This window comes from Mustela nivalis, assembly GCF_964662115.1.
Source record: "Mustela nivalis genome assembly, chromosome: 13".
Lineage (NCBI taxonomy): Eukaryota > Metazoa > Chordata > Mammalia > Carnivora > Mustelidae > Mustela > Mustela nivalis.
In genome coordinates this window covers 64,019,409-64,047,124 of record NC_139032.1, presented here as the reverse complement: position 1 = coordinate 64,047,124, position 27,716 = coordinate 64,019,409, and the positions used below count along the sequence as shown (strand labels likewise).

Genomic DNA, 27,716 nt, shown 5'->3' with positions numbered 1-27,716 from the left:
CAGCCACAAGAAAAACAAGACATAATTCTCTTTATCAAATTCCTTCCCCTGTTCTGATTCTACATGGAAAATATATTCTCCTTTGTGAGTGGAAGTAGGAAACCTGTGCTTTCGGGGGAATACAATCATTTGGAAAGGATATATTCTGCCATAAAAATCTGTGTTTACATTTCTGGAGTAAAAATAACTACAGAATAAATAGATACCTACGAATGTTACAAAAATAAATATGTATATTTGCACTTATATGTAAGTCTGTATTTTTTTCCCTTAATCCCTACTTGATCCACATAACAAATGACAAGTCTCATTGCCTTATTTCAGAGGATAATCTTATTCGAAGCTAGAAGCAACCTTACCGTTCAATCTGTGTGTTTTACAGATGCAAAATGAAGCCTAGAAGGTTCAAAGGGATTTCAGCAAGGCCACAGGGCTTCGAAGTCACACTAGAAGGAAGAAGAAAACCCCAGCTCCCTGACTTCTGGACCAGCACTGCTTCCAAAGGACCATGGAGCCTTTATGCTCTGAGTCTCCGCTGAGATCCCATACAGTTCAGTTCAAGAAGTATAAAGAGTACGTTTATTGCTCCATCTGTAACACAGCCTGGATATGGAAGACATACCAACAGTGTGACAAAGTTAGAAGAAAAACTGCCCTGCTGCTGCTTTTGGAAATGGCACTACTCCCAAGCCATTTGGTCCTGACAAAGCTGCTGCTGCTGAAAATCTGTATCTGCAGGAGCTGAGCAAAAATCAATGATTTCGAGTTTTATGGTCATTTGACATTTCTGGGAGCTCTTGGCAAATTTCATTCAATTCTGCGCAGTAAGAGTTTATTAAGCATTACAGCAGAGGTGGCCAGAGCCCTTCCCACTGTCCTTCAGCCCTCACTGTTTTCTTAGAAAGTCACTCCCTGCCTGAGGGTTTTCTCAGGTGCACGAGAGCACTGGCTGTGCGCAGTGCTGGCTAAACCGCCCAGGAATTGATGCCCCTTGCAGTAAACCTCAAACGATGCAGCTATCATAGCATGAATACTGCAACTTCCTCACTCCTTATGGAAACCCTGAGGCATAGTCCAGGCAATCTTCCAGAAGTTTCCAACCACACTGAGCCCCGGATCTCCACAATGGCACCTGCTCTTCAGTGCACCCTCTATTAGCTTCTCTCCTTTGCCATTTCCCTGCTCTCTACAAGTACTTTCAAATTACTTGCACTCCAATTTTTGTCTTTGAGTCTGTTTCTGGAGGAAACCAACCTGAGAGAAGCATATATTCTGTACAAATTATTTTTCTATAATAGATATGTAAAAAAGATATCATCCTCGCCTGCCAAAGGTTGAAGCCAGAGGGCGGTAAGACTTCTGCGTACATAACCCCACAGGAAAGATAAGAGAGGACAGTACTTTGGGAGGAAACTAGAAATATATACCCAATAAAAGTCTGTTCACTAATAAAATATCTGCACAATGAAGAGTAGAATTTGCCATTGAAAACTCGGCATGGAATTCTCTATAGCACGAAGGGGTCACAGCCTAAGTCGTTACATTATGCACATTGAATCAACCGAAGTCCTGAGTTCACTTAGAAACAGGTGTCAGAGAACTTGCCTTTGTTCATACAGTGCAAGCTTGAAGGATCAGTCCAAAAGGAAAACGTTCATATAACCCAGCCTGTTTTTTGTGGCCGGGGGGCAGCACATAAACTCCCAGACTGGTTGAACAAGATTCATTGGCTATCTTGCATCTTGCTTTGAAGGTCAAAACGATTTGTCTTTTTACTCAGTTCTGTCAAAACAGACTAATTTCTGTAGAAAGCAAATAAATTAAACAGTTGAATTTTGTCTATGTCATTAGGTTGACAGGTCAGTCATTTGAGTTTTCACTTGAGCTAGTGGCTGTGCCAAAGTCAGCCGAATGTTCACAGGTCAGAGACAGCGACTACGTAGATTTCTATAAATAAAGCTCCTTCAGCTCAAGACACTTATGGAACAAAAATGACAGAACAGAGAAAGTTAAATAAAAATATATGAAAAAAAAAAAACAACCTTGAGGGCATTCTTGAGCTGATAAAATCCTGGCTTCGTCATGTGCATGCTTCTAGCAGAGTTGTCATGTGAGCTAATGAGGGGTGATCTACCTGCTGTGTGCCACGCTCCTTAAAAATGCTATTTAATCCTCGAAACAACCTAGTGAAGCAGGTATTATTATTATTATTATTACCCTTTAGTAGATGGGAAAACTGAAACTTGGAGATGTTCAGTAATTTGCTGAAGGTGACACAGATGTTTTGTCAAACCCTCAAATCCTAACCTTTCCCCAAAATACCATGCTGTCTTCTTTTGGAGCTGAAAAGAAAGACACCAAATTTCAGCCTCAAATTGGCTTAGGAGATGCTAAAGACACATTTCAACAACTGCAGGTGAGAGGAACTTATACTTTAGTAACATACAGTTGAAATTCTTCATGTAATAACGTGTAGTTCCTGGGAAAATGAATGTTTAAAATGCCCCCATCCTTTTTTTTGGCTAACCAAGCTTTTGTCTATTATCAAAAGAAAATTAATTCCCAAGTTATCTAAATTCCATGTGTATATACAAAATTAATATTCATCTCCAGAAAATCTGAAGATTTTTTTTCCTCAAGGAAAAGCTGTAGGATTTAATATCAAGTGATTGGCATCCTTTGGGAAGGATGTTGAACACGTTAGATTTCTGAAAAGGATGAACAACCCACAGAGAAATGACAGCAGACAATGTGGGAAAAATGGCCTAAATTGACTCAATTTTAATTGGGCAGATTTAATAAAATTACCTTCATCAAATCTCTTTTAAAAATTTTTTAGCTCTCCATTCTTCAAGTCTTTTTTTTTTTTTTAAGATTTTATTTTTATTTATTTATTTGTCAGAGAGAGAGGTAGAGCAAGCGCGAGCACAAGCAGACAGAGTGGCAGGCAGAGTCAGAGGGAGAAGCAGGCTCCCCGCAGAGCAAGTAGCCTGATGTGGGACTCGATCCCAGGACGCTGGGATCATGACCTGAGCTGAAGGCAGCTGCTTAACCAACTGAGCCACCCAGGCGTCCCCATTCTTCAAGTCTTAACCTCTAATTTGGAATAAAGATTTTCTACTTCATATGTATTCTCTGCCTTAGTTTGCATCTCCCCACCCCCCAAACTGGATCTCAAGACAATGATGTCAATGCAAGCAGAGTAGTTGTGAAATGATCTCAGGAAGCAGTCGCAGAATTGGGGAAGGGAACAGGGAAGGAAGAATGGGGAGGAAGTTGGGGGAGGGAGCCAGCAGGGTGGGGGGGGTGGAAGGGGGTGGAGAGATGAAAGCCAGGGAAGGGAGGAAAGCCAATAAAGGTACATTAATGGGTAGGTTATTACTATAGGCAAGGCATTTTTACCTTGATGGGGACCTCTCAAAGACTATATCAAACTCCTTTCAAAATGGTCCCACTGAGGACAGTTTATCCACCCTCACTCCTTCTTCATGGGTCAAGGGTAAGTGGGAGTAACTTGGCAGTCATGGCCTCCTCGGCTTGTTAGGTATAACGTACGTCTACGGGCAGAAAATGGCCTCATCTAGAGGACAGACAACAGAGGAACTGTGAGTTTGTTCAGGGCTGTATGCTAGGATGGATCAAGAGCAAATGGGCAGGGCACTGTCAGCATCTGCTAAGCTGGGTCTATTGGTGTGGAGGTACAACTGGCTTTATTTAGTTCTCAAACTTGACTGTACATAAGAATGACCTGAAAAACTGAGAAAAATGGGTATCTTTCACCTCCTTCCCCCATTTTGATTAAGATCAGTGGCTGGGTTCAGGAACCTGAATTTTAACTAGCACGCCAATCATTTCAAAGCAGGTGGTCCTCAGGCTACACTGTGAAGATACTGTGCTAGTGAAGCCATCCCATGTGGGCTAACCATGGTCTCGGAGAGAAAAATCTCTTACTTGGCTTTAGATGGACTTTATTTTCCTATGTTCCATTTTTCCAAATATAAGCTGTTGTTCATAAAGAGATTATAATGAGTGTGTGGATGGGTTAGCGCTTTGTAGGTCTAATTCTGGAAAAATTACTTTAAATGTGGTTACTCGAAGTGACCATGGACCAGAGCAAAATGATCAGACAGCTTTACACGAGAGTGATCATACTTTTCCAACACATGGTGTGATGAGCAGGTGTGAACGTGGGAGGAAAACTGTTCTTGTTATAAACATTATTTCCAAATGTTTATAGCTTCTGCTTTTGAGATTATTCAGCAGTGAATAACTAATTCACTGCTGATTATGATTATGACAGGGTCAGAACTCAGTCAATAGCCAGCTGTGTGATCTCAGACAAGTCAATTCACCTCTCTGAATCTCAGTTATCTTTTCTAAAACAAGAGACATTTGCATAAATGATCTAAATCCCTGTTTAGCACTAAGAGTTTATATGTTTATCATTAACTGTGTGGAGAGATGTTTTAGGTGGTGGTGCCTGGCGGGGGGTGGGGGGAAGGGGGGAAGTGGGGCATATATTTACTTCACTGATAAAACATGCACCAAAAGAGCTTGAGGACCATGGGAAGACACTCTGGCCAGAGCTGCCAGTTGAGTAGAAAAAGCCAGTTCCATAAAGATGTATAGAAAAGAGTTTTAAAACTGAAAATAAGATCATTATTTTACGTAATGAACAATTTCATATATCAGAGAGAAGAAATTCAAAGAACTCATATATATTCTCCTAAACAAAACCAATAATTAAAGCATGATTATAATTATTTATATAATGCTCCCTAAAGCTTGGTGTTCGTGAAATCCACATAGTGTATGTTGTAAAAAATAATCAGTTGTTAGGAAGAGCCACTCTCACTATTGTTTCAATTAATTCCACTCTGAGAAATGATGTAAGACTTGGACTTTTTGTGAATATAAGGGGTTTTCAAATTACAGATGTAGTAATCAGTTTCTATCTTTGTATAAAGAATTCTGTACTTTATACTACAGGCATCAATAACTTAGCACAATCTTAAAAAGCAGTTATTTAATTTCTCCTGATGGAAAAAGTACATAGGTTCCATGCAAAAAATATAACTTTAACCCCAACGCCCAGAAATGAACACTGATTTTTATGCATACACCTTTGTTTTCTGGCCATACAACTGTATAGACACCCACACGTATTTCCAAAAAAGCATCGTATTTTGCATCTGGACTACAGATTTGAATGGAAAGATTATGTGGCTGGAAGTTCACTGCCTTGGGCCATGACCCTACCATACCTGGCATGTCTGAGAAGTTGCTGAGGCTGATGGTCCCCCCCAAAATAATTTCCCTGAACTAATCTGCATGCAGAAAACAGAAGGCCAATTAGGGTCAAAGAGACAGGTATGTCCGCGTAGGTATTGGCCCTTCCGCAAGTACATGGATTCATGTCTGAGTCCTGCAAACAGAAGGCTGTAGCCCAAAACGTAAGACCTAGCAGCACCCCACTAATGCTCTGGTGATGAAGTGAGATGGTGAGTTTGAGAGCAGGGCTCCTTCCCAGCCTCAGTGTAGAGAACAGCAGCTCTGATGGCCGGCATTCCCCAGTATGAACAGTGTTAACCACGGCAGGGCGAGGTTATGAGGCTCCTTTGCTTAAGGAAATGGATATGTATTGGCTGGACTGGATGTAAATTCTCTAGTTCTCTGGGTAACAAGAGCAGGAAGCCTGCTTTGTGAGCACAGCTGGTAATCCCGGGCTTACCCAGGAAGACTGGGGCTGCTGGAATCTGCGGTGACCAGCTGGGAGCACCAGACAGTGAGATTTTTGGTTCTTACTGATAATGTCCCTCTCATCTACACTCACAGTCTGGAGAAGCCCAGGTAGACTCTGACTCTATACCGTTTTGAACCCATTCCCCTTTCACCCATTTCCTTATCTACTCTGAATGTCTCTTCATGGCATTAAATACTCTTCTATAATATCATTTTTATGGATGCAGTGTTATACTTTTTGAATGGACAAGAATTTTTAAATCCCCCTGTAAGTTTAACAGTAGGGGCTTTTTCCTTTTTCACCATTCACAATTTTAATAGTAAATCATCTTGCAGCAAAATCTGTCACATCCATGATTACTTCGGTAGCACAGATGAAGAGTGTGCTTTTGGGGGTCCCAAGGGGAATACAAAATCTTAAAGCTTTGGTGCACAGTGCCAAGCCACTCTCCCTACAGACTGCTTATTTATACTTCCAGCTCCTGTAAGTGAGCATTCCTATAAATTATATTTTTATGTGCTGTGAGATAGGATCATCTCGCACTCTGCCTAAGCCAAACCACTGTAAATCAGGGACCCTCTGTAGTATTCTTCAAGCTCTGAAAGAATGGCAGATTGTAGAAAGGGAAATTCACATTTCAACATTACTGTATATTTGTAATTCTGGCCTCTGAACTTATCAGATGGCACTAACCAGGTTAGCTCTCCACTGTAGAAAGTTCACTTCTTCTGTGTGACTAGGAAACCAATCATTATGCCTACATCGATGCAGTGGAAGGGACAGAAGGTAAATTTATGTTAAATTAAAATCCCAACTTTAACACCTATTGGCAGTGTGGCCTTGAGCAAGTCTATTAACTTCTCTGGACCTCGGTTTCTTCATCTGATATTTAAAATGTGAAGACCTACTCCTATTGCATAGGGTTGATATTATTCTATTGGTACTGATAGCCTTGATAGTACTCCAGTTCCGTAATAGAACACCATGCAAATGTCAAATATGGTGTATTTAATGGTGTCATACCAGTATTTTCAGATTTAAAAAAATGAAATCTGGGTCACTTAGATTCTGAGATATATGCAGAGAGTTATGTATTTCATTAGAATGCGGATACGAGGGGCGCCTGGGTGGCTCAGTGGGTTAAGCCGCTGCCTTCGGCTCAGGTCATGATCTCAGGGTCCTGGGATCGAGTCCCGCATCGGGCTCTCTGCTTCCTCCTCTCTCTCTCTGCCTGCCTCTCTGCCTACTTGTGATCTCTCTCTGTCAAATGAATAAAATAAAATCTTTAAAAAAAAAAAGAGAGAGAATGCGGATATGAGCAAAGTGGTTCTCATTCTGACCGTGTCCCCGCCCTGTTCAAAATCCATGGCATTTTATACTTAGTAGCATTACCATTTTTAGATCACCAGCGACACTGCACATCTTTTCTTACACATATTAGAGATTTGTATTTTCCCCCAGGGTCAGGTTGGGTATTTTATTAACTTTGCAAGGGCAGGTGAGTAACAGAGTAGAACCAGTAAGGAAAATAGCAGGAGGGTGTGGTGGGAATGATTTCAGAAAGAGAGGACTTGAAGAGTCCCAGGCCCAGCTCCTAGTCCATCCCTTGGAGTCCAACCATCTCATTCCCCACCCTCCCCCACCCATCGGTTCTCCTCTCTTGATCTTTTGTCCTTCAGGACCAGATCTAGTTTCTTAGTCCAAACTTCTCTTTCCCAGATGGTGGTTTATTTTAATGGGGCCCTTCATCCCCAAACATCCAACTTGAAGAAACTCAGTACTGAAGAACCGAGGAACCTCACTCAGTGGGAAGAGCATCTGAGGACAAAGATGAAGGGTGACAGCAGCCGTGTCTTCTTTTTAAAATCAACACTGGCATTTTGATACTGTGAAAAATAATAGATACCTAAATGTTGGCATTGTCCTTTTGCTCCATGTGGCAAACGCTAGTCAAAGTGGGGGTTACATAAGAAAAGACACAGGAAAGGACTTTATAACTTATATTTGTCATTGCAATTTAAAAGACCAACGGATTTTTCATTGCTTTGTTTGAAACCTTATCTAATAAAATCTTAATATATATTCTAAAAACATCATCCCCTTAAGGCCAGTAATGTTGCATATCTGGGGATTAAACTGCCATATTAAACTCTCTAAGACTGAGGGTTTTGGTGTCTGTGTGTGTGTGTGTGTACGGTTAGTTTTATTTTTCATCTTTGTTGGTTTTGTATGTCTTTTATATTGGGTAGGAGCTATTACTTTTGATTATTTTTATGCTACTATTTATTAAACACTTCCTACTTGGCAAATACTTTCAGGTGCATTACCTCATTTATTTCTCAAATAAATGCCCAAGAGGAAGTTTTTTGTTTTTTTTGTTTTTTTTTTGTTATTTTGTTTTCATTTCACAGATGAAGCAGCTGAGGTCCAAAGAAGCTATCCGAGTCTACAGCAGCAGTAAATGGAAGAGCTGAGATTTGAACCCACTGCCTTTGATAACAACTTATTTTCTCTTTGTACCCTACCTATGCCCAAGGATATGGTTTTTGGTACTTTCTCCTTGGCAATTCCCAGGTGTGACTTAAATACAAAAATCTTTTTTGCAATCTGAGTCTCAGGAACAAGGGGGTCAGATCTCCTAAATCTTAGCTCCTGTAAGCAAATAGCAGAGAGCAAGGCTAAGAAGACTCACTGTTAAGTCCCAGGCACACAAAATAAGAGAGGCTTGGAAACAGCGCTCATCGTCCCAAAATGATAATGAGCAATGCCTTCACTTTTGGCCCCAGAGAAGAAAGACGCTCAGAGCCAGCAAGTTCTTGCAAAACTTCATGAGATTATTTATCTGCAGGCTGGCATTTATAACAATCACCTGGTAGGTTCCAGCTGAGAAAAATGAGTTGTCAAAAACAGGCAATAAAAGTCTCAAGTACAAGCAACCATCAAAATGATAAAACTGTCACATCTGTACATATCAAGCAACAACTGCATTCATTATGTCCAAACTCCTGGTACTTAATATTGTCTGTCGAGGAAGCTAAGCTCCATTTAGAGTTTTGCTGTTAGCATGAATATATTTGAAAGAGATTTGACTGTTTGAGTTATTCATGATTTTACAGAGAATGCAATGTAACTGTCTTGAGAAGAATCCACTGGTAGCTGGAAGGATTTGTCAAGAGGAATATCTCAGTCCCCCAATACCTCCATATTTTGACAAAAAAAATACACTGGTACTGATTGAGGGGAGCTTGAGGGATCTTAGCACATGTCCTTATTTTTAGGGAAAAAATTACACTTCAGTCACCCATTTGAGTGTGTTTTCCCCTGAGGGAAATCCTCTTTTGTTGATCCTCAAGGGGGAGAAATGGCGCTGAAATGACAGAAAGAACAGGGGAGGAAAAGGAAGCAGGAAGACAGGAGAGGGGATCCAGAATATATTGAGAGAACAGGGGGAGAGAAGGAGGTAAGGGTGGAGGAAGGCAGGGTTAATTACAATATAAAGACAGTCTCAGATAACTATTACAAATGCTTGCAATTCACTAGACTCGTGCTGAAAGTTCCAGGAGGAAATTAAACCCAAAGGGAAGGAGAGGAATAAAGGGAGGAATGGTGAGCAAAGAAAATGAGTATGTGGGTAAATTCAAAGGAACCACGACTGAAACATTAGCGAAAAAATATAAGGAAGATATAAAAATCAAGAATGACACCCAAGATCTCAAATTGGCTTAACATCATCACTGTTTAAGAAAAGCCAAGAGCAGGGCACCTGGGTGGCTCAGTGGGTTAAACCTCTGCCTTCGGCTCAGGTCATGATCTCAGGGTCCTGGGATCAAGCCCCGCATTGGGCTCTCTGCTCAGCAGAGAACCTGCTTCTCCCTCTTTCTCTCTGCCTGCTGCTCTGCCTGCCTGTGATCTCTCTCTCCCTCTGTCAAATTAAAAAAAAAAAAAATCTTAAAAAAAAGAAAAGCCAAGAGCTATTGGTTAATCTTATTGTTTGTTATGTTTATATATTTAAAAGGAGAGGAAGTTTTAAAAGAATAGAAGTGAGTGGGAGAAAGATGAATACCATATGATTTTACTTACATGTGCAATTTAAGAAACAAAACAGATGAACATAGGGAAAAAACCAACAATAACAGGCAAACCATAAGAGAGACTCTTAACTATAAAGAACAAACTGAGGGTTGCTGGAGGAAAGGTGGACTTGGGATGGGTTAAATGGGTGACAGGAATTAAGAAGGGCATTTGCGTTGAGCACTGGGCTTTGTAAGTAAGTCAGGAATCACGGCATTCTCCTCCTGAAATTAATATTACGCTGTATGTTAACTAATAGGAATTAAAATGAAAACTTGAAACAAACAAAAAAAATAGAATCTGTAATTTACAACATGAAGGAGGGATTAAAACAAATGAAGTAATCTACTCTAGAAGGCAGGGAACAGAAAAAAAAAAGAAAAAGGAATGAAAGTCCATATTTATTATAGTTTAATGCTGGAGCACCTGATGTAGTCTCTTTCAAGTCAGTAATGAGGCGTGGATGTCTTTTACATCTGCCTCCATCCAACATTACATTGGATGTCTTACCCAAAGCAAAAAGATAAGAAAAAGTCATAATCAGAAAAGAAGAAACAAATCTGCTACTAATTGCAGGTGATATAACTATCTGAACAAAAATGAATATACACATCCTAAAACAAAAAGTTTAACAAAGTTTCCTCAAGGAAACAGATATAAAAATACTAATATTGTTCTTAAACTGAAGCGAACAACTGGAAAATGTAATCATACCCCAGCAATTCCACTGCTAAGTGTCAGTCCAAGGGAAGCTCTTGCAAGGATCTGGAGACTGGAAAAAAGGACCTTTTCCACAAAAGAAAGTTGCAAGAGTAAAACAGGTATTAAGAAAACAAAAAAGAACGAAGCAAGCTGTCCCTCACTAGGTGTATTTACACAATGAGATAAAATGCAAATTTAAAGGGAATGGATTGCTGATCTGGGCAAATTTAAGAAACCTAATGCTGTATGAAAAGGCAAGTTGTGAAAGCAAAGTTCAATATGATATCATTTATGTAAAATCTCCCTAAGATATTAATTATGAATATGTGGACATATAGGAAAATATGAAAATATGGATGAGAATCATGCAGGACAATAAAGTCTCCAACTTCACAGATACCTTTCCTTCTAGGTCCAGGACGGGAGGATTTCTGTCATATTTGTAATATTTTATTTTCCCTGAAAAAAATGCTTGAAGCATTTATGGCAAAATTTTAAGATTTTTTTTTTTTTTTTTTTTAAAGATTCCATTTATTTCTTTGACAGAGAGAAATCACAAGTAGATGGAGAGGCAGGCAGAGAGAGAGAGAGGGAAGCAGGCTCCCCGCTGAGCAGAGAGCCCGACGTGGGACTCGATCCCAGGACACCGAGATCATGACCTGAGCCGAAGGCAGCGGCTTAACCCACTGAGCCACCCAGGCGCCCCTAAGATTTGGTTTTGATGGTGGGTGCAGGAGTGTCTGTTATATTTTCTCTGTTTGAATTATTTTATAATTAAGAAGCAATAGTGAAAAGACATTCATTGATCAAATTGATATTTTAACCAAGTTATTCTTGACCAAGTTTTTCGATATTCCTGTAACAATACTTGTCATAATATCGGTAAAGAGTAGGATTTTTTTGTTTGTTTGTTTCTTCCCTACACCCCCAACTGGATCTTACTCAAAGTTTTGTTGCCCAATCTCAGAAGAAATATTTAAAAAATGTTTTCTTAATTAAAACAAAATTGGGGGGGGGGCACCTGGGTGGCTCAGTGTGTTAAACCTCTGTCTTAGGCTCAGGTCATAATCCCAGGGTCCTAGGATCAGGCTTTCTGCTCAGTGGGGAGCCTGATTCCTCCTCTCTCTCTGCCTGTCTCTAGCCTACTTGTGATCTCTGTCTGTCAAATAAATAATAAAAATTAAAATTAAAAAAAATTGGAGGTGGCTGGGTGGTTCAGTCAGTTAAATGTCCAACTCTTAATTTCAGTTTAGGTCATAATAGGTTTCTAAATTCAAGCTTGGCCTCAGGCTCCCCACTGGGTGTGGAATCTACTTAGGATTCTTTCTTTCCTTTTCCCTCTGCCCCTTCCCACCCAATTTTTTCCTTTTTTCACCTTTTGACCCCCTTCACCTATTTTTCCTACCCCACCAACCACTAATCTGTTCTTTCTATGAACTTGGTGGATTTTTTTCCTTTAATTCCACATATAAGAGAGATCATACAGTATTTGTCTTCTCAGACTTATTTCCCTCAGCTAATGCCCTTAAGTTCCATCCATATTGTCATATATTGCAAGATTTCATTCCAATGGCTGAATAATATTGCATTGTGTGTCCACTCCACAATTTCCCTATCCCTTCATCCTTGGGTGGACACTTGGGTTTTTACCATATTGTGGCTATTGTAAATAATGCTGCAACGAATATTGGGGTCCATACAACAGTGTTTAACAGAAGAAATACAGCAAAATCATGAAAGCCACTTTGAAATGTACCTCCTCCCCTCTTAAGATCTACTTTGCTTTACTTCCTCTTTTTCCTTCTCCTGCCTGTATCAGAGAGAAGTCACTCTTTTTTTTTTAATGTTTTTATTTCAATTCCAGATAGTTAACAGACAGTGCAATATTAGGGAGTGCACCTGTGATGAGTACCAGGTGTTGTTAAGTGTTGAATCATAAATTACACACCTGATGTACCTTAAGCTTCCATGCAGAATAAGAACGACAATGCAACAAGAAAAAGAATAAACTATCTTTCCTTTCCCAGATTTTTTGATTTGTATTTATGTTTGTGCCAGGTTAAGGCAGAGAAAGACAGATTTATGTCTCTTCCTGCTTGCTCTACCAGTCAGCTCATCGTTCATTCGTTAGGGGGCTGAAAATTTTCAGAGATACACTTTCCAGCAATAAATTAAACCTCTTACTTTGGTTTGGTTCTTGTTTGGTTTCTAGGAAAATTTAAAATAAAATTGCTACCAGGAGGATAAAGATAATGACAGATGACCTATTCTCTAATGTCCCCCAGCTTACTTTATAAATTTATTTTTCTTACAACAAAAGAAAAAAGATTTTAACATTGCAAGACAGATATGGTGCCACAGCCTTCTTCTCTTTTCCCCATAAACTGCATGAGACACCTTTTCCCTCATTAAACTTTCAATATGAACAATATGAGCCCACAATATACATAAGGTATAGTTATTGTCCGAATGGAGTTATTCTTGGCCTTAGAAGCAAGAATAAAGGAGTTAGAGTTTTAGGTGTAACAAGTTAGGGTCAAGTTAGAGTATGAAAAAATATGCGTTTCTGTTGAGAAAGGAGTTCTTTGTTTACCCTTTCAGATGTAACATAGTTTGAGTCTTTAAGTATCCTGACTTACATTAACATCTCTGTCCCAAGTTAATGTCCTATTTCCACCTAATTCTCCAATACGAAGAGGTCCACAAATATCACCAGAAAATAAATCAAGTACTATTTGTTCATCTAAACTACCAAGCGATTTCTGTAAAGGGAAACTCAAGGATCAGCAAAACATGTATTTGGCCTAAAATCAGAATGTTCAGTTACCCAACAGACTGTATAAATAGCTAAGGTTACTTCAAGAGGTAGAAAATAAAAATATTGTTGCACTGATTCATAGGAAATGTTTAAACACATAGGTACTAAAGGTACCATTTTGCTAATATAATTAGTGGTTTACCTCAAGTGTTGATTATTTTCACATAGGTAATTAAGTGCATCAACATGCACATTCCTCCCACACTCAGCCAAAAAGATCCCATAAGAATATGTTACAGCTGGTCTTGGATATCTTATTTTGAGACAACCTGGAGTAACTAGCTTTTTCTGCTTTTGCATCAGATAATTCCAGACTTCCTAAAATTTCCATGTTTTGTCTCCTCTATAGCAAACTCTATAGAAAGGGAAGTACAGTGGGAAAGGGGTGTAACGAGTTTAACCAAGAAGATGCTGGAGAACTGCTTGTTGGTACAAACTTGGAGCAACTCAACAAAATCATTCATGACCGAAAGAAACTGCACATTACATAAGCTCTCAATAATCCACTAAATAAAAATGCCCAGTGGAAATAGTCAATTCTAAGATTTCCTTTTCTTTATTTGGGCTGCAAGGCAAAAGTCCAACTAACATCATCTGTAAACCAACTGGCTTGTTGATTCCTGAAATATGATATTTATTTTAAAAACTGATCGTAATTAATACTTTCAAGTCACCACTGAAAATAAAAAGGATATAATAAAACAAAATTATTTTGTACCCCACAGATAAACCTTCTTGTTCTATGGCTTCCAATTCAAGGAACACTTTGCATAATTTATTCTTTACCAATATTTGTGCTATCAAAATTTGTCAAATAACAACATAACCCAAGTTCTCAGCCTCAAAACTACTATTATTCCAGTTTGTCCATAAAGGCAAGAAATACACATACCTCGACAAATATAAAACATGGGATGATGGAATAACTTCGTTGAGTGTTGTTTCCTACAGCCATTTCTTACACCATGTAGCAAGATGGCACCCTCTGCAACTGTCTCCAGGCTGCAAAAGAAATAGGTAACATGGTGTAAGAACCACGTGTTTAACAGTCCCTTGGGTCTTTACATAAAAATATTAGCTGCCCTCCAGATAAACAAGCTGTGGATAAACAATGCAAATAGTGATCTATAATACAGTCTAGACGGAGTAGTCATCATTCTAGGGAAAAGAAATATAAATACTAGCCATGAACAGTCTTAGAGTCTACAGGACAGGTAGGAAGCTGCCTATGCACAAAGCTATGTCTACTCTATGGACAGAATTCTAATTGTTTGGAACTGCGTGGTGCTCTACCCCAGCCCTCATGCCACAAAAGGCAGTTTTTGCTACAACACGTCTGTTGTCCATCTTGCATGGATCTCCTTGGTCTGTGCCTGATTCTTTAATTTGCCTATTTTGTTTGTTTCTGCCCTTGCCTCTGCCTTTGGAGTTGACATTTAGTATTGAGGCACTAATCCTGGCTTCTTTCTCTGCCTACTCTACTCTTGCCCTTGCTCCCTTGACTATACAGCTATTAACTATTTTGGATTAATACATCACTGATCCCTCTCGCTGAGTTCCCTCAGCTGTGTGTGTGTGTGTGTGTGTGTGTGTGTGTGTGCGTGTATCCCAACCACAAAACACTGACACCATAATAAAATCTCTCATTTTACAAGAATGGAGTAGCTAGGCAACAGAGGGTTATTTTAAGTATTTGTTAGAATATCTGTCTGACTTTGAACCAAAAATATTCTTGCATTAGATTTTTTTTTAAAAAAGAATAAAAATGAACTGAACAAGCAAGTAGAGGTTTCAGACTTTTATAAAACTTCCAAGGCCAGATGAAAAGAATTTTCCAGTACACATTTTATTCTCTCTCTAAGGTAGCACTTACTGGGTCTCCAGTATTGATCTTGATAGTTATCATCTTTTGTCTGTTCTGTTCCCATGTCATCCTTCCTCGTAGTTGTTACCGGCTGTGGTGTGAACAGCGACACAGGGACTGACAGTCCGTGTAAATGGCCAACTGCTCTTTCCTCTAAAGTCATGAACTGATGTTTTTAACTTAATTTTAGCTTTAAGTCTTCCTTACCTTTTCTAGAACGAAACTTCACATTTCCTTCTCTTTTTCAGATACAACTTTCTCACTTGATTAAAGTATTAAGTCCACACAAATCACAGTATTTGTATTATTTAAGTTTTAGGCAACTTAATTTTTTCAATTAAAATTGGATATTATCAGTTATAAAATAATACTATACTATAATAATATATTATTAAGTATATACTTAAGTATATACTATAAGTATGTAAGTATATATTTATATATAAGTATATACTATAATATATACTATAATAATTACTAAAATAAATCTATATCTCCATTTTATTTTGGGATTTAGGAAGAATTAATTTTTTTTATAATTAGAAAAAATCCATATGTGAGATACACATTGAGTTGATCTGGCAACCATTCCTTTACGTTTTACCCTCACTTAACCCAAATACCTGAAAATTTACTTATCAGCGTTTATGACTTAGAGTCCTTCTGTTTGCATCAACTAAATACGGTGCCATATACTGGAAAAGAAAATTAACTTTTAATCTCCTCAAAGTAAGCATGGGCACCAGAACAAGAAAAAGCATCAGACACCTAGTATTTTAGATGGTTTCTCCAGATGATTAATAAAAAGTAGCAATGAAATGGAGAATACAAGACAAGCTTTGAGGTATCAGACAAAATCCTCCTCTATCTTCACTCTTCTGGCTCAAAACACAACCTAGCTTATTACATGCATACAGAGATTTTATATATACAGATATGATCATTAACTATATTGAGGCATACTTTAAATATAATTCACCCATCTCAAGTATACAATTCAATGTTATTTTAGTTAATTTACCAAGCTGTGCAGTTGTCACAATAAAACAATTTTAGCACTTTTTCTCACCCCAAAAAGAATCCTTTTCCTCACCATCAGCTCCCTACATACTCCTCCAGCAAGTCAACCACTAATTTACTTTCTGTCTCTATAGGTTTGCCTTTTCTGGATTCAAATAAATAGAATTATACAATATATAGTTTCTTGACCTGAATTCCTTGACTTAGCACAATGCTTTTGAGGTTGATTCATGGCATAGTACACGTATCAGTAATTTTTTCCTCTTTATTGCTTAATAGTATTCCATTGTATATCTCTAGCATCTTCACCCAATTGGTGGAAATGTAGATTGTTTCTGATTTTTGCTGAATCCAATATTAGGTAGTGTCCAATGTTGTGGGTCATGATGCTAAAAACATCTGTGTGTGAGTCTTACATAGCTCTATGTTTTCATTTCTCACGGTTAGATATCAAGAGTATAATTGCTGGGTCATACACTAAATTATGTTAAAGTGAACTGCAAAAGTGTTTTCCAAAGTGGTTGTGTCATTTTACATTGATACAGCACCGTAGGAGAACTCCCATTTCTCCACATCCTAACATTTTTATTGCCCATCTCTTTTATTATAGTCACTCTAGTGGTTATGAGATGATATCTCATTGTGGTTTTCATTTCATAATAACAAATGATATTGAGCATCTTTTCATATGCTTATTAGTTATTCTTATATCTTCTTTTGTGAAGCATCTATTCAAATCCTTCAGGTTTTTTGATTGGCTTTTTTATCTTATTACTTTCAAGGTACAAGGGTTCTTTTATATTCTGAATACAAATCTCTTATCAGATATGTATTTTGTCTTTGGACTACTAATGCATCTTGGCATAGAGTCATAGAGTCTTTGGTTTATTCTGCTTGGAGATTTCTTACTACTTGAATCTTTAGGTTTATGTTTTTTTCCAAGTTTGGGAAAATTTTTAACTCTCATTCCTGGAATACTTTTCAACATGCTCTCTTATTTCCTGGGATTCCAGTGACATGAATATTATATCTTTTGTTTTAGTCCATCATGTCTCTGAGACTGATTTCCCCTCCTCAGTCTCTTTTCTCTGTTTTTCATATTAGGTATTTTCTACTATACTATCTTCAAGTTCATGAATTCTTTCCTCTGTCAGTCTTCCTTATGGCATTGAGTTATGTCCACCTACTGAGTTTTTAATTTCAGTTGTATTTTTTTTTCATATTCAATTAATTTTTTATTTTTTATAAACATATATTTTTATCCCCAGGGGTACAGGTCTGTGAATCACCAGGTTTACACACTTCACAGCACTCACCAAAGCACATACCCTCCCCAATGTCCATAATCCCACCCCCTTCTCCCAAACAGTTATATTTTTTAACTCTAAAATTTTCATTTGCTTTTTCTTTACATTATCTCTTTTTTTGCTGAGATTATTTTTTCATTTGCTTTGGCATATTTATAATTGTTTATTGAAGAATTTTTATGATGACTGCTTAAAAATTCTTGTCAGTTAATTCTAGCATCTACGTCATCTGGGTATTGGTGTTTGTTGGTCTTATTTAATTTGAGATCTTCCCTGTTCTTGGTATGAAGAGTGATTTTGGATTGAAACCTTGGATTGTTACATTAGAAGCCTTAAGATCTTGTTTAGATCTTGTGTTTTTATCATACTTCCTCTGCTATTCCTCCAGGAGGTATGGGGAATATCCCCTTGTTACTATCATGTGAAGGAGGAAGCCCAGGTCCTTTACTTGGTCTTCTGTGACGCCTGGTTGAGGAGGGGCCCCTCTGCTAGACAGAAATGGAATTCAGGGCCTCAAGGAGGACTCCACTGATATCCTGGCTGGGAAGGGGCAAGGTACCTCTTTCTTTAGAGCTCCCCATGTGGCCTCTGTGGACACTGTGGGAAGGTGGCCTTGTGATTGCTGACTTTCCACTAGCCCTCTCTGATACCACCCCCATGAGGGGGAAGTAGGACTATCTCAGTACCGCCTGGTAGGGATGAAAGTCCAGGCTCCCCACATGTTCTTCCCTGATACTGGGAAGTAGGGAGACTACTCATTACTGTCCAGCATGAAATAAATTTCTGGCTCCCCCTTGGCCTTCTCTGACATGACTCTAATAGCAGGCTATAAAGAGGCTCCCCCAGACTCCTAAGGTAGAAGTCCAAGATCTGCCCTTGGCCTTCACCAGCCCAGCAGTAGGGATGAGACTGTAATTTTTTTTCTGTGGTATTCACCTGGAGTCAAGGGGATTTTTCTGAAAGTTTTTGGCTTCCTAGGCTGCTGTTTTCTTGACCCCTTGGCTAGAGCTTTGCTTGGGACTATTTTTGTCTGCGAGAACTGGTGTTCTCACAGTTGCCAGAGTCTCCAACATCCAGTCAGAGAGGAAGCAAAATGAAAATCCTGGGAACTCACTATTGTGTTGTTTCTTGCATGCTGAGATCCCTAGACAGTCTACCTTTCCCTTCTACCTCTCTATTTCCTTGTCTGTTTTATTTTTAAATTTCTATTTATTTTTTTAATTTATTTAAAAAGATTTTATTTATTTACTTGAGAGAGAGAAAGCATGAGAGGGGAGAGGGTCAGAGGAAGAAGCAGACTCTCTGCTGAGCAGGGAGTCCGATGTGGGACTCCATCCCAATCTGGGACTCTAGGATCATGACCTGAGCCAGAGGCAGTCACTTAACCAACTGAACCACCCAGGCGCCCCCTTATGTCTGTTTTATATATAACATCTAAGATTTCCAGTTGTTTTTAGTGAGGAACAATGAAAAGTACATCTTATTCCATGCTCCCTCAAGCAGAAGTCATCAGAATCTTTTGAAGGAGTGTCACATGGCTTCTCCCCTACTCATACACGCAAGCTCTCACTGTCCTTCTCAAAAAAAAAAAAAAAAGGGAAATAAGAGAGATAATGGCAGCACAAATGAATAATCAATTCTAACTCATGGGATCAGGGGTCTCTTATACATTAGTTATAATGTACATTAATTTTTATACATTAGGCACAGTAGTCACGGCACCTAGGATCCACAATACTTTGAGGGGCTTATGCAAAGATTTTAATTTCTTCTAAAACCAGCAAATGGACTTGTAGTCAGAAAAAAAATTAATATATATTATTAAATTCAGTTTTATACCATCTAATTGTAAAATATAAATTAAAAAAAAATTTTAAATAGAGAAAGGGGTCTCCAGAGGAAACTTGCTTAGAGTCCAAAGAACTAATAATCCAGCCCTAGTTGAGACAAAGTTAAGGAAAGATTTCCTAGAAGAGATGGCTGTTCAAGTTGATTAAAATAAACGTAGGAGGATAAGAGAAGCATTTAAGCTAAAGGGAGCAGCAGGAACAAAGTTTCCAAAGATATGAATCAGCCTAACAGTTGAGAAACTAAAAACAAAGACTGGGTCAAATGTATGAAAACCAGGATGAGCTACCAAAATGTATGTATTTGTAACTCTGTATTATGACAAACTGTTGCCAGCAGAGTACCTCAAGAACAAGAAATACAAGATGGCCCATTTCCATATTAGATAGGAACATAGGGGAAAAGGGGAATATTGACAGACAACACTGTGTCCTGGTAATACATTCAGACAGGGCTCCTATTTCTAGGCAGCTAAGTATATCATAAATCAGAGTTGTCCAATGAAGGGATCAATGCCTTCTCATATGTTTTCACTGGTTTTTCCACGTAATTTCCTCTTGTTTATGAGAAGTGTTACAATTCCTAATCAACCCAGGACAAATACAAAAATAATTACTGATTACAGAGTATCTGTTTTAGTGATTCTGAAAGTGGATGGTGATGGAACATGGTAACAGTCAGATGGGGATAAACTTGACTTTTAAGGTTTGCAAAATTGGCTCCAGCTGACCAGGCAAGGAAGCTACAAAGGACAAAAAATGTCCTTGAGAAATAGGCACCATGACTCAGTGGGCCTTTCTGCCCAGCTATGATGAGAATCTAAAATTGCCAGTGGCCAGGGACCAAAGACATAGCCTGTGGTCATTCTCAGTAGCCTCGAGTCCATTATTTTAGGGAAGCGAGAGTTTTCTCTTTTGGAGATCATTTTGGGCTAATTTTGCTGAAAAATGTCATGGCTCCCATCAAAGTGAGGATAATGTGAATTAATGACGTTCACATAGGGAACAACAATAAGGACACCAAAAATGGTGCCTTTCTGAGGAAGCCAAGAATTCTTCACTCTGAGGACACAATTATTTAGGACAGTGTTTGTGAACCCTGTCAATATTGATATTGTAGGTCAGATAATTCTTTGTTGTGCAGGGCTGTCCTGAGCATTGTTTAGTTAATATGTTTAGTTACATCGTGGCTTCGAGCCATGAGATGTCAACAGTAGCAACCCCCTTCCCAAATGATTGACAACAAAAAGGTTTACAGACATTGCCAAACATCCCCTTCCAGAGGGAAGTAAAGTATGGGGAGTGATGGCCTCTGGGAGAGAGAAACACTAATTTAGGAGGCTTGACTGCAGAGTTCCTAGAACATGAGAATTTTGGGGCTCATGAGGAACTTGCTTCACCTGCGATAAAGGACATAGTTTTGCACAAGGGGACAAACCTATTCCTGCCTAGTACCCAACAGAAGAATTTTGTAATTTTTTTTTTTTTTTTTTTTTTTTGCTTATTACCATATGGTGTGGGATCTCAAAAAAGGAGTGTTGAAAACAAGCTTAAACAACCTTAAAATAGCTCTGGAGGGATTTTGTTTCCAACTAACTAAGAGAAAGCAACTGAGACTGGATTTCACACCTGACAACTAAAACATACAGACAAAAATAAATAGACAATCATATTCAAGGCATTGGACATAGGGCAATACAGGGCAGTGATCCCTGAAAGATGAGAACAGAGGTGAGCCCTATGACTGCCCTAGCTTATTGCCTGGAGAGTCTTCAGGCCATGGTGGAGAAGAGGAACCTAGAAAAGCGGCCAGTGGTTTCCCGGAATAGGCAGAGATGAGAATGAGGAGGGAGCCCAGGCAACAGGAGTTCACAAGGCAGAGGACAGAGAAGAGAACAGTGCAGAGAGAGAGCAGTTGCTCTGCAGAGGGTCCCTTTTGAGTCTTCAGCAGACTTCCGGTGAGCATAAATGGAAAGTACCCAAGGCCCAAGAGAAACCATCCAGAGGGATTAGAACAAATAATCACCAGGGCTCATACATGGCCAAGAATACTTTCTGTTCCCACCATTCAGACTCTCAACTCACTAGACAGCAAGTAGAGGGACTTCACTGTTGGTTAATTAATAAGCAGTATGAAAACGTTTCTCATCCAGGAATCACAAGTGGCACCGGAAGTACTCCTTGTAGAGTATTATTGGTTTTTTTTCCCTTTCTTTCATGTGTCTTTTACAGAATACTAAATATTTTATTTTTATTTTTTTAATTTTTAAATTTATTATTATTATTTTTAATAAACATATAATGTATTTTTATCCCCAGGGGTACAGGTTTGTGCATCTCCAGGTTTACACACTTCACAGCATTCACCATAGCACATACCCTCCCCAATGTCCATAACCCCACCCCCCTTCTCCCGACCCCCCTCCCCCCAGCAACCCTCAGTTTGTTTTGTGAGATTAAGAGTCACTTATGGTTTGTCTCCCTCCCGATCCCATCTTGTTTCATTTATTCTTCTCCTACCCCTCAAACCCCCCATGTTGCATCTCCACTTCCTCATATCAGGAAGATCATGGGATAGTTGTCTTTCTCCGATTGACTTATTTCACTAAGCATGATACCCTCTAGTTCCATCCACGTTGTCGCAAATGGCAAGATTTCATTTCTTTTGATGGCTGCATAGTATTCCATTGTGTATATATACCACATCTTCTTGATCCATTCATCTGTTGATGGACATCTAGGTTCTTTCCATAGTTTGGCTATTGTAGACATTGCTGCTATAAATATTTGGGTGCACGTGCCCCTTTGGATCACTATGTTTGTATCTTTAGGGTAAACACCCAGTAGTGCAGTTGCTGGGTCATAGGGTAGTTCTATTTTCAACTTTTTGAGGAACCTCCATGCTGTTTTCCAGAGTGGCTGCACCAGCTTGCATTCCCACCAACAGTGTAGGAGGGTTCCCCTTTCTCCACATCCTCACCAGCATCTGTCATTTCCTGACTTGTTAATTTTAGCCACAGAATACTAAATACTTATTGAGAGCCTAGGCCACTGAGTGGGTAGGCTTTCCCCAGATATCAGGGGTCACAGAGCCAAGAATACGTGCCAGCACAATCTGTAACTCAGGTCATTCAAAGGCATCTCGGACATGAGTTTTACCACATTGAACATAATGGAACTTTCTAGAAATTACTCAAAATTAAGTTTGTGTAAGATTAAAATAAGATTAGGTTTGTTTACAAAGGGAGAACAATAGGAAAATACATAGAAATAATTGTATGTACCCCAACTATTAATGAGAGGTAAGGGCGAATGCAGAAGAGGAGAAATTAAGGGGTCAGAAACAGTGAGTTGTGAGAATTTCATTTGATTCCACAGTACTCAGGGTGAGCCCAATCCAGCTCATCTTTAACACATGTTAAAATAGTCTTTTACTTCCTTGGTAGCACTGAACTACCCCTCACTGTTCTGGATCATTTCTGTTTAGTACATTATCTCCAATCAGGATCACAGTTTGAATTTAATTTCCCAAAGCTGGAAACCTATTTCTTTTTTTTTTCAGTTCTTTCTCTGTCCCCCTCCCCCTCTACCATCTCCTCCTTCTCTTTCTTTTTAGAGCAACAAAGACATGAAGGGATAGGAACAAACTGAATGGGTTGTAGATTTCATCATAAGATGGTATGTGATTTAGGAATACACTTCTTAGCCTTTCAAGAGAAATTCTTTACTCTGTTCAATTTTAGAGATGCTTTTCAAAGCTTGTGAGGTGTGACCATGTAAAGTCCCTACATAATAGGAGAGTGGCTTTGGCACTCCCTTTTTCCTCCAGGCTCTTCTCCGCACAATGTCTCCCAGCTAGAGCCACAGTCCAGCCCTTGAACTATCCCATAATAAGGCAGGGAAATACAAAGTGCATAAAACCCACAAACCAGGGAAATCTAGATGAGAGTCAAATATTTACAAAATATCTGGGCCCTCACATCGTTCTTGATAACTTTTCAGACCCAGGAATAATTCCAGGTTCCCTCTGGGCTCCTATGCTACATGGCCTGGTCCATATAACCAGTCGTCAACTTTGTCCCTACTGCTTAAATCTGATGACTCACCCTCCTGGTACCTCAGTCTCTCTCCAGGCCTGCATTCCTGCCTGGACCTCACTCAGTGACTCAATTGCCCCATTTATCTTGGTGGGTCCTCTGAACCTGCCAGGATGCCTGGTTCACCCTTCAGCCATAAGCCTGAATGGATAGTCTGCAAGACAGCCGCTGCCCCTTGTCACCAGAGTATCATTGGACGTGCAGGGTTCTCTGCTGCTGGACCTATCACAACTGAAGCGAAGGCTGCCTGGCTGATGTCTCAGCTGGCTCTAGCCTTTTGATTCTGTCAAACCTCTCCAGTCCCATTTTGCAACAATCTCCACCCTTTGCCCACCCCTAGCCTTTCTATACTCCAGTCACTCCGTTTCCACCACATGCCGAGCCCTTTCTCACCTCTGGGTCTCCTCACACACTGCCTCACAGAGCATTCTTCCTTCTTCCATATTTGCCTAGTAAATGTCTGCCCCTCCTTCAGATCTAATTAATTAAATGCCATTTTCAATGGGAACGTTTCCTTAACTGCGCTGATGGGTTCAGTTCTATTACGTACTTTTTTCAGGTTCCTTTGTAGTATTTATTGGGCAATTCTTTTATGTCTGTCCCTTCTCCAGACTGTTGATCAGCTTTGCTTCATGTGGCCAAGGCCATGTTTGCCAGTCTTGCTCAACTGTAACCTTAGTACCTTGTACGGGACATGGCACAAGGCTGCACAGTAAATGTTAACACTGACTATATGGCCAAACTGCCCGGCTCCCGTGACTGATTTCACATCTGCCCGGGGTCAGTTCTTTAGCTCCTCATCCTAACTAGGTCTCGGGTCTGTCCTTTTTAGGTTTTGCATGAACTCAGCAATATGGTACTACTACTGTAGGTTTTGGGTCAATCCCCTTCTCCCACTAACTAGTTAAGACTCACTATACTTATTCCCAAAGAACGATGAAAAATAGTGATTTTGAAGTCCTAGAAATCAAAATGTAAACAAGAAAACATCTCACCATGTAAAATGGAAAGGGGGAAATTATTCCACTGAATTCTACTTCTGAGTCTTTGGTTGTTAAAAAAAACCAAAAAACTTGAAAATAAAATCATTTTAGACTGCTGCTTTAAAGGTGTATGCCTTAATTAAATATACAAGAGTTAAAAGTTGAATTGAAAAGAGAGGGAGCCAAAGTCCACCTAGAAGCAAACCATCTCAGTTAGAGACTAGGCTTTTACAAATAACAAGGAGCACAAGGGTGATGTCAAGCACCGAGCTCAGCGGGTGAACTGAAGCAGTTGGGAGGAAAGCAGAGAGCATGCTAATGTCTAAATGGTTGATTAGAAGGGGTACCCTGGATCACTGGGCAGAGCTAGAAGATTGGGGCTGGTTTGCTGAATGTGAAGCTGAAGATTTTAGAGTCTTCACATACCCTTTGGCGTATAGGATGTGAGACGGACAGTGGTGGGTGAACGCTGGAGTTAGGAAGACCTGTTAGAGACCACTGTCTTCTAGTTGGGATGGGATTAGAACCATGCAAGAGCTGGCTTTAATCTAGGTTTTAGACTTCCCAGATGATCAGGAAGGAGAGGGAAATAGGAGCCCCTTTTGGTATGTTGGTATGTGGGCTTCTCTACAGTAGCCTAGAAGAGAATTTGTTAAATATTAGGGTCAGAGGGACCAGAGTGCACTTTCAGACTTCATAGTCACTGGTTCCTCAACATTCCTCTTTGAATTCTGTTCTGGTTCGCCTCTCCTGGGCTACAGTGGTTTCTAATGTTCCAACCAATGGCATCACTAATTAAGTGGAGAGAAAAGAAGAAGATCAAGACCAAAGTGTAAACTTCTTGGAGAAGAGAGGAAATACTCCTATAGACTAGAATTCTAAAGAAGCACAGGAAAGTCTTTTTGGGGTGTGGTGTTTCCAGGATATTAGACAACACTTTATGGTCTTGCCTGCAAGGATGTATGTCACAAACTGTTCTGAGCAGTGGGGAGTCTGTGATTCCGTTGTTCTGCCAAGCAAGGCTGCATTTTCCAATTTAAAGCTAAGCAACCCAGGAGCCAAGCTGTTTGTTTTTCAGAAGAGAAGACAGAAAGAGAGACAGAGACAGACAGAGACAGAGAGAGAGAATACGAATGTGCGTGTGAGAGACAGAGACAAAGAAACAGAAAGACAGAGGGATCCATGAGTTAAGATACCAGATCTATCCTCATGCCAACTCTCTGGAACAGAGTGGTTTTTATTTTTGTCATTAGATTTTCAATGCTTGGGCACCCTCAGAAATCACTGCCAGAAGTCCCTATGCCCTCATGACAGGGTAATTAATTAGCTCTGTTGGATCCTGTTGGTTCTCACAGGAGACAGGAAATAGAAGCAAGAGGAATTCCCTCTCACCAAGGGAGGTTTCAGAGGAGGATTAGAAAACACTGGTGTGAGCCTTGATTTGCCCACAGTCAGGGGAGGATCTGAGCAGTCTGGGGAGGATTGCATTTAATCAGTGACTGAACCAGCCTTAGAATTTTGAATGAGTATAATAATAATGATAATACTGCCCATTAGTCTCCTTGATAAACATCTATTGGGAACTTACCATTCCATGCCAGGTTTTATATAGTTAATAACATTATCGTTTTATTTTTTATAATTAACACTATACTACTTCTTGAGTAATTTGCACATGATATGGAGATAGGCTGACCATTCTTTTATATTGCAGCCCACCTGCCTCTTCAAGCATTCCTCCCCTCCAGGTACTAACTGGGCCCAACCCTGCTTAGCTTCCGAGCTCAGAAGAGATCAGGTGCATTCAGGGTGGGCATGGCTGTAGACCCATCTAGCATATTCCTGATCGTCCTTACCCTGTATCTACTTTCTCTTTTATCACTTACTACCTCACAGAGGATGGAATTTATTTATTGTGTTGATTTATTGTTTTTCTCCACTTGCCAGAATATAACTTTCACAACTCCTTGCCTAATTTTATACCCCACGTTGTCTCTTGCCAAGACAATGTTAAATAATTACAAGTGAGATTTAAAAACATGGGACCTGTAATGGGGGCCAGGAAAATCTCCCCCGAAGAGGGGTATCTCTGGATGCAGAGCAGTGAAGAGGGTAGGCAGGAACCACACTCCCGTTGGAGGGGGATAGCCTACAGGGAGGTCCCAGGATGAGAGAAGGCACAGCCATATGGCTGAAACAGAAAGAGCACAGGCAAGGGGACATGTAGTGAGACTAGGGAAGGGAAGAGCCAGATAGGCCATGTTAGAAAGTTTACAATTAGTTCTAAGAATAATAGCAAACATTTAAAAGGTCTTAAGCAAGAAAGCTGCCAGGTCCTGATTTGTGTGCACTGAAGGTTGTTCAGGGTACACGGAGTGGTGTGGGAGAACAGGACAAGAATGCATATGGTGAAGTGGTCAGTGGTCACCTGCTGTCATCTATATGGACAGGAGGAGAGGGTGGTGTGGGGTAGCCTGCGGCGCTAGAGACACACAGGTGAGTGAAGTCAAGGGATAATCAGAAGAGTAACTAAGATTTAGTAATCAGTTAAAGTGAGAGTGCTGGGAATGTTGAAATGCTTTTTTTAACTATGTTTAAATCCCTCAAACTAAAATACTCATCTTTCTCTTGCCATCTCTAGTAGTGATGAATAGTTTTCTGTTTACCCTCCTGTCCAGTCACCTGCAGCCTCCTCTTTAGCCTTCCCTCGTGAACCCCATTGTGTTCTCTGAGCCTTCATGTGGCCCAGAATCAGACAGGCTGTTCTTGAGAATCGCCTCACAATGCCTCCTTTTAAAATGCCACACTTAAAGAACAACAAAACCAATACCTTATTACAAATGTATTCCCCAAATAAGTTGGGATTCCTAAATTTTAACAAATGCCCTTCCGTTTTTTTTTCTCTTTCTTTCTTTCTATTTATTTATTTATTTGCCTTTCTAGCTCCTACATATCCATCAAGACACAATTCAGTGTTAGCCTCTTCTAGGAAGACTTCCTAGTTTAGTCAGTCAGCCATTCACAACAGTCATGCTTTGATCCACCAATCAGCCATGCATATTTACTATCTGAGCATTGATTTGGTGTTTAATCACAAGGGACATTAAATCATCAATGACAGGATGGGACAAGGCAATCTTAGACCCTTTCTAGTCCATGAGCCTTTTGTGTTCACATGTTGTCTCTCAGACTCTAACGTTTTCAATTAACTTTCTATGGGCAGGTGGGTTGTCTTTATTCCAGATTATCAACTGTAAGAGCAAT

The 27,716-nt window shown here is 39.6% G+C and overlaps 1 protein-coding gene across 1 annotated transcript in view; it reads right to left on the bottom strand.

The window, feature by feature from the left end:
- Nucleotides 1-27,716, bottom strand: part of PLPPR1 (phospholipid phosphatase related 1) — a 254,231-nt gene that overhangs the window by 96,431 nt on the left and 130,084 nt on the right. Inside the window, exon 2 of the mRNA XM_082696793.1 lies at nt 14,227-14,336. Coding sequence (XP_082552919.1) covers nt 14,227-14,289 — 63 coding nt within the window. The 5' untranslated portion in view covers nt 14,290-14,336. The remainder of the gene's footprint in view (nt 1-14,226; nt 14,337-27,716) is intronic.